Below are 16224 nucleotides of genomic sequence, written 5' to 3'. Positions count from 1 at the left end.
CAGTTTGAACCATTTCAAATCTCAACTCGAAATCTTAACCATCATCATCATCAACAATTAAACTTTATCATTCTCTCTCTCTCTCTATGTTAATTGTTGATCATGATTTAAATAAATTGCATCTGCTTCCGTTTACCTGGGAAATGATTGAGTGAAAAGTTTGATTGTTAATTTCAACTTTAATTGTTATTATGTGATTTTATTGCTTACCTCGAAATTGACCCCACGATTATAAGGAAAAACGATATTACAAACTGACCATTAGATAAAATCTATTATCATCATCATGATATCTGAAAACTTGATCATCAATGAACATTAAACATCATTGAATTAGTAAATTGTTAACTGATGATAATAATATAATGATAATTGCCGCTGGTTAGTAAATCAATAAAACATTATTATTATCAAATGTTATAATAATGATAATATTAACTTGATTGTGATCATTTGAAGAGAAAAAATTTTTTTAATTTGATTTGGTTATTATATTGATATTTTGATCAAACAATCAGAAATTGTTAATTTGAACAAAACAAACAGACAATTAGATCAAGTTAATTGCTTACAATTGTGAATTTAAAACTTGACAGTTTGTTAATACAATTGTATTGAGGGTAAAGAGTTAACAATAACAATTAACTGACAATAAATCAATGTAACAATTAACCAACGATATATTTACTTTAAGATAATTATCATAGTCAATATCTAACAATTTGATAACTTTATGACTTTAGGGCAATTAGTCAATAACAATCAATCAATCAATCAATCAATGAGAAAACAACAGTTAAATTGTAAATTGAAAAATCACAATTATTATCCAATTGATTACTGATTAACTAATTTAATTTGGGAAAAGGGGAAACCTTTTGATATTATCTTATGATATCTTGTAATTAAGTTGGTAATTTAATTTGTGGCTTTGATTGTTAACAATTAACTTACACTTAGAGAATTGTAAAATTAATTCAATAGATTGACATTAAATTGTTATTATCGTTTTCCAATTGATATTATAATGAAAATTAAACTTGAAACTATTGAAATTTAATCAATATTATTATCGGTACAATACCCTGAGGCTATTCAATTGATTTCCCGATGAAAAAGTGGACTGATCAAAGTTAATTATTGAATCAAAAGGCCACCAATGTATTGAATTAATCGCCCACACAAGCAATTGAATTAGTTACAAACAACGAGATGATTAACAATTTTGATTTCATTCAACACAAACTTAGTAATTAAATTGCAACTCAATTGATTTAGGTCAATCTAATCAAGTCTAACAATCAATGCTGATTATTTTGGTTAATCTTAAATTCATTGAATTATATTAAACCAATTAACATTTGCTAACAATATGATTTCTAGTTAATTGTTAACCCTTTCATTAACAAGAAACTGATTAGTGAATTAATTAACAATAAACAATTTGAATTGTAAATTTTTACTCCTCATTCATCGTTATTGTTACTCTTAATTGTAATAATCTAATTATGATTAATATTCACAATCAATCAATACTATTAAATTACTAATTAAATGAATTGAGATTTGTTCAATTATGTTGTTAAACTTCCGATTATTTTTGAAGAATTGACATCAGAGGTGGAAAGAAAAGCTTGGCAAGCAAGGAGAAAACCTAAGGAAACCTTCAATCGAACCATTGAATCGGAAACGGTTAAACTGGACAACAAAAATTACTTGAAACATTTCATCAAGAAAAAGTGACCAGCTCAATGATCAATTTTCCAATAATTTACTCTCTAATTGGATATTTGTAAAAATAATATTAGGTATTTATAAGAATCAAGTTTGTTAAATTAGTTGAAATCAACCAATTCAGTATGGTATATTGAATAATAGTATTTATGTTGACCATAAAAGTAAATTTTAAAACTAAGTCAATCTTTTTATTTACAAAAAAAAGTTGAAGGTTCTATTTATTTACAATTAACTTAATTTTTTCATCATTCGCCTCTGTTTGATTACTATCCTGTTCGTTTTCATTTACTGGACCAATCGCAGTTTCTGGTGCTCTTTGTTTAAAGATGATACTTAATTCCTTTATTTTGGGAATATGATATTGAAGAATTCGTATATATGAGAGAAGTGAATCTCTTGATGAAGTTCCGGTTGCCACTAATCCACAAATTGTTCCCTCTTCGGTTTTATGAAGACCCTCGATTCTTGCGATATGTTCACTTTTAGATAATCCACCGTAAGCGAATAAGGGTAAATCTCTCATGTCCTCGTAATCCTTTTCCTCTTTGACAATCTCTTTAGGAGCAGTGGTTTTCAGTACAAAGTAACTGGTCATATGATCTTTTAACCACATGATATGTGGACCATCGATGAATAAAGGTTCATTTAGACGATTAATTAGACTCTTTTGGACGGGTGACATTGAAGAAACGATCCAAGTTTTGTCGATCGAATCGGGAACACCTTCAGTCTGATGGAAGAAATTAAAAGAGAACAATTTAGAATTTGAAGATTTGAATGTTTGTAAAGTTGGTAAATTTGTAAAATCTTCTCACCGAATATACTGATATTTCAGAATTTAAGTCGAGGCTCATTCGTCGGAAACTGATCTTTGCTAATTCCTTTGGATCTAAGGGGAGGGTATTCGGCATTGGGTAAGGATCACTGTATCGAGCTTTTGTTGTCCAATAGATCATTGAGCCCATTTTCTCGAAAACATGGGAACGTTTACCGAAAATTGCAATGACGGAATCAACTGTTTCCTGATCGGGACAAACTAAATTATGTTCCATTTCTTCAAGTAAATCGATGGCACAAAATTGTTGCTTAGCATAATGAAGGAAACCCGCTTGAATAATATTCTCTGGAAGCATTTTCTCTTTCGGGAAAACATTTAAAAGTGCATTATAAGCACGAGTATCTTTATGTAATCCAAAATCTTTTAATCGTTTCAATGATCCATAGATAAATTCAACTTGACCAACTCTCATTCCAGATTTTCCTGGCTTCTTAAATTGTTCAATAATCTGCTTGTAACTTTCCCAATCCTTGGAATCAGTATCGTAAAAGGAAGCGACCATATTAACAGTTTGATAATCATAATCCTCATTAGATGAAGTAATGGCAATTCTAAAAACGAAACAAAAAAAAGAGAATAGAATAAAAATAAAATAGAATAGAATAGAATAGAACAAAAAAAAAGATAAATTGTTGGTAGAATTTCTTACCTATCAAGAGAATCTAATTGACTAGAATCAGTTGGCATATTTTTCGGTTTTCTTTCACCATAATTTGTTCGAAACCAATTAGTTAAACTTCCCTTATCAAGATCTTTCTTTTTCTTTGAAAATTTAAAAATATTTTCCTTTTCACTTTTAACCTCAACCTTAACCTCACTTTCTTTGATTGGGGTTATCTTTTTATTATTATCACCATCATTGGAACAAAATAAACGACAGGAATCAATCCTTTTACCAGTCAACAATTTGTAACCATTTACCTGCGAAACATTTAAATTACCACAAATACCATCACAACAATTAAGATGAACACAAAGTAATCTATGAACAACAGTTGATGTTGTTAACCTGAATGAGAATAAAAAAACAAACAAACAAACAAAACAACAATAAATTACTACTAAAAATACCCAAAGAGCAAACCAAAAGCAAGACAAGAGTAAAAATACTTACCTAAACATTTGAAAAGTGAATTTAAAAAACAAAACGAAACAATTAAACACAATCAACAGAAACAAACAATTAACAGAAATGTTGATCAATGAGACGAAAACAAATCCAATGGATTTTTTTTGGAAAAGAATCTGTGAGAATAGCACTTGGGCTATTCTAAGAGCAGAAAATGAGACGACCAACTTAACCTGTTGTGATGTGTCACAGACTTTTCAATGTGTTGAAAATGAATTTAAAAACATTAATTGTAGAAATTAATTATCTCACAATTGACAATTTTTTTAACCACAATTAACACTTTTTACCTGTAAATAAGTGTTCTCACCTTTGTAAACAAATCTTGTCTCCTGAATTTAACCTGTGAAATTTATATTGATCACTTTAAGGGAATGAGATGAATTTTTTTCCTAGAGAAAAACAAATTTCATTCATTTGATTTTCGGAATTTTTTTTTGTCTTTTTTTCTTCTTCTGTTAATTCTGTTCATTATTTTTCTTTCATCATGGATCATCATCATCATCATCATCAAGCAATTCCACCTTCAAGTGGTTATAGACCAACTTCAATTGGACCTAATCATCCACATCATCCACAATATTATTACCAACAACAACAACAACAACAAACAACAACAAAAGCATCAGCAGCAATTTTATCATCAAAATAGTCAACAATATTATTATGGTTCTTCCTCAAATCGTCTGGTTGATTGTAATTTACCTTCTATCGATGAATCAAGGGCAAGGTTAATTGTTATGGGTGAAGTTTCCAGGCTTGAGATTCATATTCGCAAAGCTTATTCGTTAAGTAATAATCTTCAAGCCTATGGTGGTGGTCGTCGTCTTTGGAGTAATAAAACAAGTAAACCCGTCATCTCCTCGATTACCAGTGAGACTGAGGAAGATGAAGATACCTTTGTTGATGATCTTGGTGGTTCATCGTCCAGTGGTTCTAATCAACAATTGACCAATTCAATAAGCGCAGCATATTATGGGTTAAAAAAGCTGAAAGAGAAATTGGTTCGAAATTTAAATCCTTTAACCGATGTTTCCTATCTTTTACCTTTTTGTGAGGTGATCAAAGATCCTGATATAAGTGGACCAATTACCGATTTAGCATTACAATCATTGATTAAATTTCTTCACAATGGTATAATTGATCCAACAGAGGAAATGGGATCAGCTCAATTAGTTGGTGATTCTATTATAAAGGCTCGTTTTGTGGCCACCGACACTGCCAATGATAAAATTGTTCTAATGAGGATACTTACCGCTCTTCGAGAAATAATTGTCAGAGGTTTCAAGTCGATTACCAATGATACCGTTTGTGAGATTATGCAATCGTGTTTCAGAATTGCTTTCGAGTCCCGATTAAGTGAACAATTACGTCGAACCTCCGAACAAGCTCTAATGGATATGTGTCGAGTTTTGTTCAGTCGAATCCATGAATTTGATGATATCTCTCCAGGGTATGGAACTGTTGTTAAAATTTCGGGTCCAGTTAAATTTCCAACACTTGCTACAAATCGTAAAATAGTCAACAAATCAAATGAACAACATCAAATTAAATCAACAACAACATCAACAGTTTCACAATCTCAACCAACACAATCAACAACATCTATTGCTCCATCTCCAGTAGCATCACCATCATCAGGAACAACAACAACACCACCACCACCAACAACAACAACAATACCAACATCATCATCATCACCCCCGTTAACAACAACAACAACAACCACTACGACAGAATCGGTTAATCAACCAACATCATCATCATCTGGTCATCAACAACCAGCAGGAACATCAGAGTTTGTTAATAGACATGGGATCAAATTTTCTGAAGATACTTCAATTCCAAGGGCTGGTGATATTTTCTCCCGTAAATTGGGACGTAAAAATTATGACCTTGTCTGTATTCACGAACTATTAACCTACCTAACATCATTAATCAATCCACTTCCCGAAAGTAACAATACCGATGCAAGTGTCAACGTTGGCCTTAATCTATTAACGGTTGCCTTTGAGACAGCGGTAGATGAGATAGGAAATAAACAATGTCTCCTTGCTATAGTTAAAAATGAATTATGTTGGAACCTTTTATTGGTAAGAAAATTAAACCCCAACGATTGACTTAATTTACCAATTATCCCAATCAATCAGAATAATCTAATTTATTTCTCTCTCTCTCTCTCTCTTCATTTAGCTTTTACAACATGATAAACATCTTACACCTTTCTATTCATCCATATGGTTATCATTTATAATATTTAAATATCACCGAATTCACTTGAAATATCAATTAGAGGCTTTAATTGTTCGTCTAATGGACATAATTGTTACCAGTAATTCACCAACTGAATTTAGGGAGATTGCATTGGACAGTTTATATTCATTCTTTCAACATATTCCCCACCTTTGTCATGAGATGTTCATCAATTTTGACTGTGATCCTTATGCATCCAATTTATTGGAAGATGTTCTTAACCTTTTATCGAAAAATTGTTTCACCCCTGCCCTAACCTACCCTGGAATGGGAGGTGGTGGTGGTGGAAGCGGTGGTAATCCCTTACAGCCCAATCCTGCAACTTTTTCCACCATCCAAAGGACTTCACTTTACACTCTCCTGGTCTGTTTACGAAGCTTACAAAGGGTCGAATTAAAATCAAATGAAATGGTCCTTAAATATGCCGATGTTGAGGTGTTACAATTTATTCGAGCAGTTTCAAGAGTAAACGAGCAAAAAATTATCCCCGGTGAACCAAGTGAGAGTATCGATATTGGCGATGTAAACTCAAATTCTCCCCAACATATTGACCTGGGAATCGTTAACTCGTTAAACACAATGGAAACAAACTCTTTCGAGGAACCATTAACTGAAATTGTAGTTGTCCGAGATGAGGGTGACCTTTCACCCGTTAAACCTTCACCACCATCTGAGAAAAATGAAGATCCAGAAGTAATTCCAGTGATCACCCGACGGAAACCAACAGTTTTATATCTTCCCAAAAGTATATCAGAAATTGAACAATTAAAACAGAAAAAGAAACTTCTTTGGATGGCATCGGAACAATTTAACGCTAAACCAATCAAAGGGATTAATTTTCTCCAAGAACATAAATTAATCACCGATGAGAAAGATATTGTCAACTTTATTAGAGACAATTCCCGACTCGATAAGAAACAAATCGGTGAATATTTGGCCAATAAGAAAAATCTTATCGTTCTCGAGGCTTTCGTCAAATCCTTTCAATTTAAAGATTTACGAATCGATGAAGCTCTCCGTCTCTATTTGGAATCATTCAGATTACCCGGTGAATCTCCGTTGATCTCTCTAGTTCTTGAACAATTTGCGCACCATTGGTTTGAATCAAATGATGAACCTTTTGTCGATGAAGACGCTGCCTTCAGTTTAGCTTATGCTATAATTATGTTAAACGTTGAACATCATAACGCAAATGCCAAAAAACAAAAGGAACCAATGACCTGCGAAGAGTTTATCAGTATGTTACGAAAGGTTAACGGTAAACAAGATTTTGACCCTAATCTACTTCGTGATATTTATATAACAATTAAAAACAATGAGATTGTTATGCCTGCCGAGCAGCATGGAATCGTCAGAGAAAAGTATCTCTGGAAATGTTTACTTCGTCGTAGTGAAACCGATTCAGGAACTTATTGGTTTGCAACTGAATTAAAAACAACAACAACAACATCATCATCATCTCAAGAAGGATTATCGTCAGATAATTCAATTATTCGGGATGAAGATCGATGTTTACAATTATCTTTAATGAATGGGCCAATTTTCAAGATCCTTTGGGGACCCGTTTTATCAGCGATGACCTTTGTTTTTGATAAGATTAACGTTCACCAAAATTCAGTTTTAACTCGTAAAATTTTAGGCCAAGGTTTCACCGTTTGTGCCCTGCTTTGTGCTAAATATGGACACCTTGATAATTTGATTAGTAGCCTGTGTAAATTTACAATTAACTCTGCCGGTGGACCGACAAGTCCCTTGGCCTCACAGAAAAGTCAACTAGCCGCTCAGTGTTTATTTAAAATTGCCCGTGATTATGTTAACGAGATACGATCAGCATGGATTGAGATTGTTAAAATGATATTGAATTGGTTTATTGCCAAATTTTTGGAGGAATCGTTGGAGTTTGAAGATTTTGCCCTCGGGGGTAAACGTATCGCCATGAAGAGGAAAGAAAAACCTAAACCGATAAATAAAAGTGCAAATGAGGGTTCATCTAATTTCCTATCATCTTTTTACTCTTATTTTGCTGGTAATCAAGAGGAAACAAGTAATCAATCAGATGGATATTCAACTGGATTTAATGGTTCAAATTTAAAAGATTCTGGTGATTATGATTGTGCCTCACAATCAATTGAAGTAATTAAATGTTACTGTAAACCATTGTCCATAATTGAGGAATCAAAATTTCTACACACTGATTCATTGGTTGAACTAATTAGAGCTTTAATTAACGCTGAAATTGAATTGGAAGATGAAGACGGTGATGATGTGGAAGCATTTAGACTTGAAATGTTATTACAAATTATCCTTTCTAATAGGTAATTTATCATTCGTAAATTGAACAATTTAACAACATTGTTCTCATCAATAATGAACAATCAAATTTTCTAATATTTTATATTTTATATTCAACATCGTTCTAGGGATCGAGCTTCCGTTTTTTGGCCTCATCTTCAATCTTACCTTCAAAGAATATCAAAAATCTGTAATCACAGTGAACTATTTGCTGAAAGATATATTTCAGCAATCTTCAGATTAGCAATTAGATTCAGTCCAAGACCGGATGCTTTCAGTGGACAAGTGAGTGATTTACAATCAATTAATGGTGATTTATGATACTAATTTGTGAATATTATCATTTCTTTCATCATTATTATTCCAATAGATTTATCAATTAATTCAGCTCATGTTAACAACCTTTGAGCCGAAAGTTTTCCAAAAATATTACACAGCGATGGCTTTGCATTCCTTTATTACCCATATTCATTCATCACTAGTCAATGTGGAAAGTTGGAGATTAATATTTGATACTTTACTCTATGTTGGTATTGGTTATAGACCTTCGGGATTAATTACAAGTAAAGGAGGAGTGGGATCAGTTGAATCGATTAATGTTCAAAGTGATAATGAGGAAATTAATCCACGTAATCTAATGAAAGAATCATCATCATCTTTATCTTCCCTTCCCGGTCGTGGTTATACTTCAGATTCTGAAATTAATTTACAAGCTTCGCATAAATCAGGTAGCTTAGAGTCAATTAATTCAGACGGAAGTGGAAGTGGTGGATTAGGATTAGGTGGAGGTAATCCATATAAACTGATGACTGGTGATTCGATAGGAACTGGTAAAGGAAGTGTTTACTCTATCATGGATTTAACAGCATATGAGAGATGTACCGAAATCTTAACTTTGATTATTCGTGAAATTTTACCCAAAAATTTGATTAAGTCAAATGGTCAAGAGATTGATGATTTTAGTGGTTCCGTTACTCAAATGGCCATTGATACATTGAGAAAATTTGTTGAAGCTTCGATTAAAATGAATTCTATTTATAATCATGGTCATCATTCCCATCATCATCATCATCATCATAATTTGAAACGAAGTACATCTTATCATAATAGTGGACAAAGAACTGGTCAATTATCATCATCATCACGATCTTCCAATCGATCTCTATCCAATCGTCGTAACACCTCAGCGATTGGTTCAAGTGGGGCTTATAGTGATTCAGATGAAGAGTTTAGCAATTTAATGGAGGGTATTTCAGAAGGAGAGGAGATTAATAAGCAAAAATTAACTTCATTTACTGAATCATGTTCATTAAAGTTACTTGATTTAATGCATCATCTTCATCTAAACGCTGGTATCGCCAGTGATCATGGTGCCAATGAGTATCTCTGGTCATCTGTTTGGTGTCCCCTTCTCCAAGGGATGGCACTACTTTGCTGTGATTCCCGTAGGCCGGTTCGTACCTGTGCACTTACCTTTCTTCAACGAGCCCTTCTAAATCACGATATGAGAATCCTAAATGCCCACCAGTGGGAAAGTTGCTTCAATAAGGTTCTATTTCCTTTGTTGGCCAAACTATTAGAACCATTAAATACCCGGGATCCTGTGGGCATGGATGAGACTCGAATGAGAGCAACTAATTTACTCTGTAAAGTTTTCCTTCAACATCTTCAACCTCTCCTGGATTTACCCACTTTCACAGCTCTTTGGTTGACCATCTTGGACTTTATGGATAAATACATGAAAGCCGAGATGCAAACTGACCTGGTTAAAGAGTCTATTCCCGAATCGTTGAAAAATATGCTTCTAGTTATGGACACAGCAAATTGTTTCAATTCTACTCGCATCGATCACATGGGATCGTATTCACTGTTTCTTACCCAATCTTAAAGAGGAAATCATGCCATCGCCACCACCGCCACCTCTTCCAGCACCAGAACCAGAAAATCCACCTCAACAAACCACACCCCACAACCACAACCACAACAGCATCAACAACAACAACAACAACAACAACAACAAAACCAACAATTTCCACCACAACAATTACATTCACCAACGTTGCAGCAACAACCACATCTTCCTACTCTACATCAGCCGATAGTTGAACAATAAACTCAGTTGATTTGTATAAAACAGAAAGAGTCTTATTCAATTTTCCTATTATTATTACCAATATAATTGTTATGGCTAAAAAACTAAAAAAAGTTCTTATTACATTACTATTAATGTAAAAGAAAATTAATATAAAAAAATCACAATTAAAGTGAGAAGATAAACGAAATGCGTTTCATTCCAATCGGAAGTTTGATCTACTCCAAGAAATTTGAATTTGTTTAAATAGAAAGAGATAAAATAAATGTACCAACGAAGTAGAATTGTAATTATATTTTTCGAAATTGTTTTATTCTTAAAAAAAGACAGAGAACACAACAACAGTTCTAAATGAAATGCATGGGAAGAGAAAACAGCAAAAGGTTGATGAAAATATCACACATTCAGAATCGAGTATTTGATCTGTTGCATTTCTTTTGGAATAAGAAAAAGAAAAGACTGAGAGAGAGAGAGATAGAGAACTCCAGAGATTGATGATTATTAACATGGTAATAAATAGATGTTGGTGATTAGGATACATGATTAAAGAGATTATATCAGGATGAAGAAACGAATTGTGAGTTTTTATCATTCGTTTCAATTTCTTTCAGTGGTAAAGTTGAAAATTTGGGGTGAATACCGAATAGCCTTTGAGCCCAACATTGGACGGTTAGAATTCACCCTGAAGTAGTTTCAAATTTTCCAGAATAAAAAATGAAATGGAAGCAGAACAAAAGTTGAATTTCCAATTTTGTTGACTAATTTTTCCTTTCCTATGGTGTAAAACTGTTAACATGGACCTTTGTGAATAACAAGAATATCAGTTTGATGGAGACATGAGGCTCTTTTCATTTGGCAATCTGATTGGTAAGTATTGGAATCTGAAGCACAGATAACTGAATAATCCATCAAATCATCATTGGAATCTCCCCCTGCCATGGTTGAATTTTTTCTACAATTAAAATCACAGATACATTGGGCTATATTTCCATTCTGGACACAAACTGCTCCATGAAAACAGGTAATATCATGACAGAATCCATTCCGAGGAAAAGCAATTGAACCTTTGTTTATCATGAAAAAATAATTCCAAAGAAAAAGATTAGTAAAACAGTTAATTACAATGGAGAGAGAGAGAGAGAGGGAGAGAAAATATTAATTTAATTATTCGATTGTTATTATTAAGATAAACCTATTCTACTGAATTTAGAATTGAATTCCTATGTTACATTTGAATCATGGAAAGTTCATTTCAATCACCATTGAATTTGAATGAATATTAATCTTCAACTGTAAAAGGAAAATGAATCAAAAATTCTGTACTGTAACATTGATTATTCATGAGAAATCTGAATGTTCATTACCAATGAACAATACAATAGGAAAACAGAAACAATAACAAAGTTAATTCATTGGTACAATTAATCTCATTGACCATGATGTTCATGATACACTAACTTTACAAGCAACTAATTAATAACAATTAAACCACCAACATGTAATTACCTTTAACCAATTTGCAATTGGACTCGTCTTGATTTTTTTTACTCGAAACAATCAAACCATTTGTTTATTCAGCATTAATGATATTTGTATGCAGATAATCATCATGATACACTTAATGATGATCATGATGATTATCGTCATGTCGATAGAATAACAATTGAGTGAGAAAATGCCCATTGAGAATGTAAAGAATTTCTCCTTTTCTTTATTTCATCTCCCATTGAATTTCATGGTTCATTGGACTTGGAACTTTCTCTCTCTCTCTCTCTCTCTCTCTCTCTCTTTCTCTTTCTTTCATCTCTTTCTACTGAATCATCATGTTATATATGTTGTCTTAAGTTACATGAGAATCTACAATGAGAAAAACATTGTCAAAATAACGATAATAGTTACATGATAATCCAACCTTATCCTTGGCCTTTGCCTGAATCGTCAATTCTGAAACCGATTCTGAACCATGAAGACAAAAGTTCCAAATGTTACCTTGCGAATTCAATTGAGTCTCAATTTTTTCAATTTCTCAGCAATTAAATCTTCAACTTGCAACGATGTTTTATTAACAATTCCAATGAAAAAAAGTTCTAATCTTATTTGTAGATTGTTTTCCAAACAAAAAAAAGAAAACACTTCTATTCTGGTTCATTGAAGTTCTCATAAGAAATTACCCTGAATCCATTGGAAAAAAAAGTAAAAAAAAGTAAAGAAATTGAAAGAAAAAGAGTAACATTGTTTATCTTTTTAAACTTTTCCTTTAAAAGGTAAATTATTCTGTTAAAACAATTCAGTGATTAACTTAATTGTTGAGAAAATAATTAACTTCATTTAAAATGCTTCTGTTATGATGGGTTTAAAATTGATTAAAGAAAATTGTTCATTTAATTGTATATAATTTAAATCGATAGATGAAGAAAAACAAAGGAAAAACACATTAGATGAAAAAAAAAGGAACAAGAAGAGAAAAAGGTAAATCAAGGAAACGGAACTGATGCTGTCAAAAAGTTTAACAATTAACTGATGATGGCGAATGACAAAACTGACGATAATTAGATTAATGAAAGTGATTAAAAATCAATTCAAGTGGAAACTGATTTTACAATTAATACTCAAGCTGTAAAGTTAATCACCATCATTTTGGATTATTCATCGATTTCATCAATTATCACAATCAACTCAATGATAATAAGGAAATGAATGGAAACGGAAGTTATCAATTTATAAGCTTAACCATTTAAATCATCACAATTTCATCTCAACTGCCACTTCCCAACACTCCAACCTTAATTTCATCTGATTTCCTATTTCAAGAGAAAAGCTTTTCTCCCAATTATTATTATTATCATTATTACTCCATAATATTAACCATTGAGTGAAAGTCACAATTTCGCCATTCCCATTGCATCTAGAAGCTCTGACGAACGTGAATAGAATCGTAATTGTCGCTTTAGGAAACTTAATCATCGATTGGAAATTGACATTTACTTTACTATTCATGGATATTATATAAAATCAACTCAACTGATCCGAGAATGGATTGACATGAAAATTTTTATCATCATGTTAGATGATTATGATGACGATGAAACAACGATAAGGAAAAATATATATATTTAAATGTGAACAAGTTCACGAATCAATGGTTCGATCAAGTAGTAAAACCAATACAATAATCAAAGCTACTTATCTTAAAGTTTATTGAGAATTCAAATATATGAAAAAAATTGTTCCATGTTAATATTTACCTTTACTATTCCATGTAAACAATTCATTGAGTATTTTCTTGTAACTTGTTTGTTTGTTTTTGTAACTTTTCGAACAGAAAAGTTCAATCTATTCATATGATTCCCTGTTATCTTAAAAGATGAAACTTACCATGAGTACAACCATGAAGTCCAAGAATTGTGGGCAAATATCACACTTTGGACCTTTGATACGGGAATACAAACACATTTACCTGTTGTTTGTTCACAATCACTTGAACTGAACCAAATTTATTACAGTTACAAGCTAAAGAAAAGGATAAAATGAGTTGAGGTGGAAGGGAAAAGTTCCAGAAGAAGAGGGAAAGTTTTTCTTTATGAAAATAAATTAACATGATCACAGGAGAATCAATTCAATTGAACGAAACGAATCACTGAACAAAAGTATTCATCTTATATTCAGATTTATCATGTTTACCTTTATTGTCAAACTTTATCTACAAAGTACCGTTACCTCATTTCTAAGATGAGAAGGTGAACTGAAAATTTTCCCATGAAAATCTAAAAATTTAGTTGTGTAGTTATCGAGTTCGAGTGAATTGATTAAGATTACAATCACAATTTACTGTTAACTCTAACTGAGAGTGGACAATTTATCTTCATTCACTCATCTTGGTGGAAGAGAATTTGTTAAATAAAACATATTAAGTATAAAGGAAGAGGTAAATGTTACCTGATGTTAGATTTTAGTTTGTATCTGTAGAGTAAATTCCAATTACTTGATTGTTGTATCATTTAGAATTGAATAAACAGTGAATTAGTTTAAGTAAAGGTGAGTGCAGGTAATTGAGAGAGAAACAAGTTGGTTGTAAACAAGAATCCAATAAGAGAAATGAAAAGGAGAAGGAAAATGTTTTCTATCAATGGAAATACAACTTTCGAGAAGTTCATCTCTTCCTTTAGACTATTATCCAATTTAGTTCTTCCATCATCTTCCTCAGCATCCTCATTATCATCATGCAATTGGAATTGAAAATAAAATTCTAATTGAAATTGGATAGACTTAAGTCACCTACTTATCCCCTCGTTAACTGTTACCTGTTCATCCGAATCATTTAAAATTTAGATCCGTTAATCATGAGCTAATTTCATGGGAAGATGATAAAAAATCCTCTGAAGTTTTCATCATCTCCATTGTGATGCTCTCGATTTATAAGATTTACTTTATTATCGTTTTACAATGGAAAAATTATCAACCTCTGAACTGAAATACCAACTTTTGGTTGTAATCATTTCCTTTTCCTTTACCTGTGGGTTGAAGTTTTCGTTGAATAAAATATGCAACTGAATTTCACAGAATTTAAACATTTCTCCCTGTCTAATACGCTTGATAAATGCTGATTGAGTATTTTGTTTTCTGAAACTTGATTCTTACTGCTGATTAAATACAAACTCAGAGACTGAACCGGAAGTGAAACGAAAATGGATAAACAAAAGGAGAAGATGAAAAAAAATAGATAAGTTGAAGGTCTTAAGTTACATCGGAAATCCGTTGAAATGTTACCATGTAAAAAGTGCTAACTATTTAGTGTTCAACATTTTTATTCTCATGATTAATATCATCTGATATTCAGTTGAAATTTTCAAGTATTGAAACTATTACAGAGAGAGAGAGAGAGAGAGAGAGAGAGAGAGAGAGAGAGAGAGAGAGAGAGAGAGGGTGGAACTGGGCTTAGAAATGATAATAATCTGAGACAAAGTAAAGGATTTTGGGAATTTATTATAACGGCAAACAAATATCATGTTATAATGATAGAAAACTTTAGTTACCTTAATGATAATTGATTAAATGAATGCTGAGTAATGAATATTATCACAACAAGTTACAGTTTGTTGATTAACGAGACTAAATCAATAAAAGTAAGTGATGCAAGAAAGAGAAAACAATGATGATGATGATGATAAAATAAAGACATCAACAAATATTAAACTAACACGAATCAATTCAACTGGAATATAATCAAGTTATATTATCATGGTTTGTTTTTTTCTGCTTCATGATTAACTCATATGTGTTCATGTATCTATTCAGTGATTGTGTCAGAACTTTCATTCATCCAATTTCAAAGATACTCCAATAGCTGTAATACTTACGTAAGCATCCGTCTTGACCTTGGCCATATGTAATCCCCAGAAATCGGCCTCACATCGGTTACATTTAAGGCCACCAATCCTGGTTTACATCGACATTGTCGAGTAACCGGATCACATTAGAACCAATGGAACCTCGACGATTACAGAAACATCGTTCTAATGGAAGAATAAAAGAAAAGAGAAAGAAATGTCAGAATTTCCAATGGAAATTTTAATGTAATAGTAATGAAAATTTTCAATTTATATTAACTTGAATTGAAAGTTATTCTTACAGTCTATTTATTCTGTTCATTAGTCTTACATCTTCAGTAAATATTTCTCTGTCAACTTAGAACTTTTTCTATCTCTTGTTATCATAAAGTCGATCGATTTTGAAATTTCACTTTTCACCTTTCTTTTATCCAACTCACCCTTAGGCATTTACAGAGTGTTACTATTAATGATAACAGATAAGCTTTCGTTATTAAGTATATATCATTTATATTAAGTTAAGGTATTGAATGAGTGACTAATTTCAGTTAGAACT

The 16224-nt window shown here is 32.0% G+C and overlaps 2 protein-coding genes and 1 pseudogene across 2 annotated transcripts; 1 reads left to right on the top strand and 2 right to left on the bottom strand.

Moving 5' to 3' along the window:
* Positions 1-1899: 1899 nt before the first annotated feature.
* Positions 1900-3829, bottom strand: LOC128392672 (evolutionarily conserved signaling intermediate in Toll pathway, mitochondrial-like). The gene is made up of 4 exons (XM_053352733.1): positions 3690-3829; positions 3225-3584; positions 2553-3126; positions 1900-2467 (listed from the first exon to the last, which is right to left on the bottom strand). The coding sequence occupies exons 1-4, from the start codon at positions 3695-3697 to the stop codon at positions 1952-1954; spliced, it is 1458 nt and encodes a 485-aa protein (XP_053208708.1). The 5' UTR covers positions 3698-3829; the 3' UTR covers positions 1900-1951.
* Positions 3830-4316: 487 nt separating this feature from the next.
* On the top strand, positions 4317-10531 carry LOC128392664 (Golgi-specific brefeldin A-resistance guanine nucleotide exchange factor 1-like). Its single transcript, XM_053352723.1, is given in 5 exon segments — positions 4317-5797; positions 5898-8272; positions 8378-8534; positions 8620-10079; positions 10081-10531. Coding segments are annotated over 5 exon segments (5616 nt in total). The 5' UTR covers positions 4317-4444; the 3' UTR covers positions 10352-10531.
* A 255-nt stretch (positions 10532-10786) lies between these two features.
* Positions 10787-16224, bottom strand: part of LOC128392473 (uncharacterized) — a 43296-nt pseudogene continuing 37858 nt past the window's right edge.

The sequence above is a fragment of the Panonychus citri genome, unplaced genomic scaffold (assembly GCF_014898815.1).
Source record: "Panonychus citri isolate SS breed McGregor unplaced genomic scaffold, ASM1489881v1 Contig00136, whole genome shotgun sequence".
NCBI lineage: Eukaryota > Metazoa > Arthropoda > Arachnida > Trombidiformes > Tetranychidae > Panonychus > Panonychus citri.
Note: the sequence above shows the minus strand (reverse complement) of the source record. Positions and strands in the feature narration are given on the sequence as shown.

Excerpts from the sequence above, each read along its gene's own strand:
- LOC128392672 (XM_053352733.1), bottom strand. Across the intron at positions 3,127-3,224 it reads CAATTAGATTCTCTTGATAG|AATTGCCATTACTTCATCTA; the intron begins GTAAGAAATTCT and ends TTTCGTTTTTAG. Across the intron at positions 2,468-2,552 it reads CTGAAATATCAGTATATTCG|ACTGAAGGTGTTCCCGATTC; the intron begins GTGAGAAGATTT and ends TTCTTCCATCAG.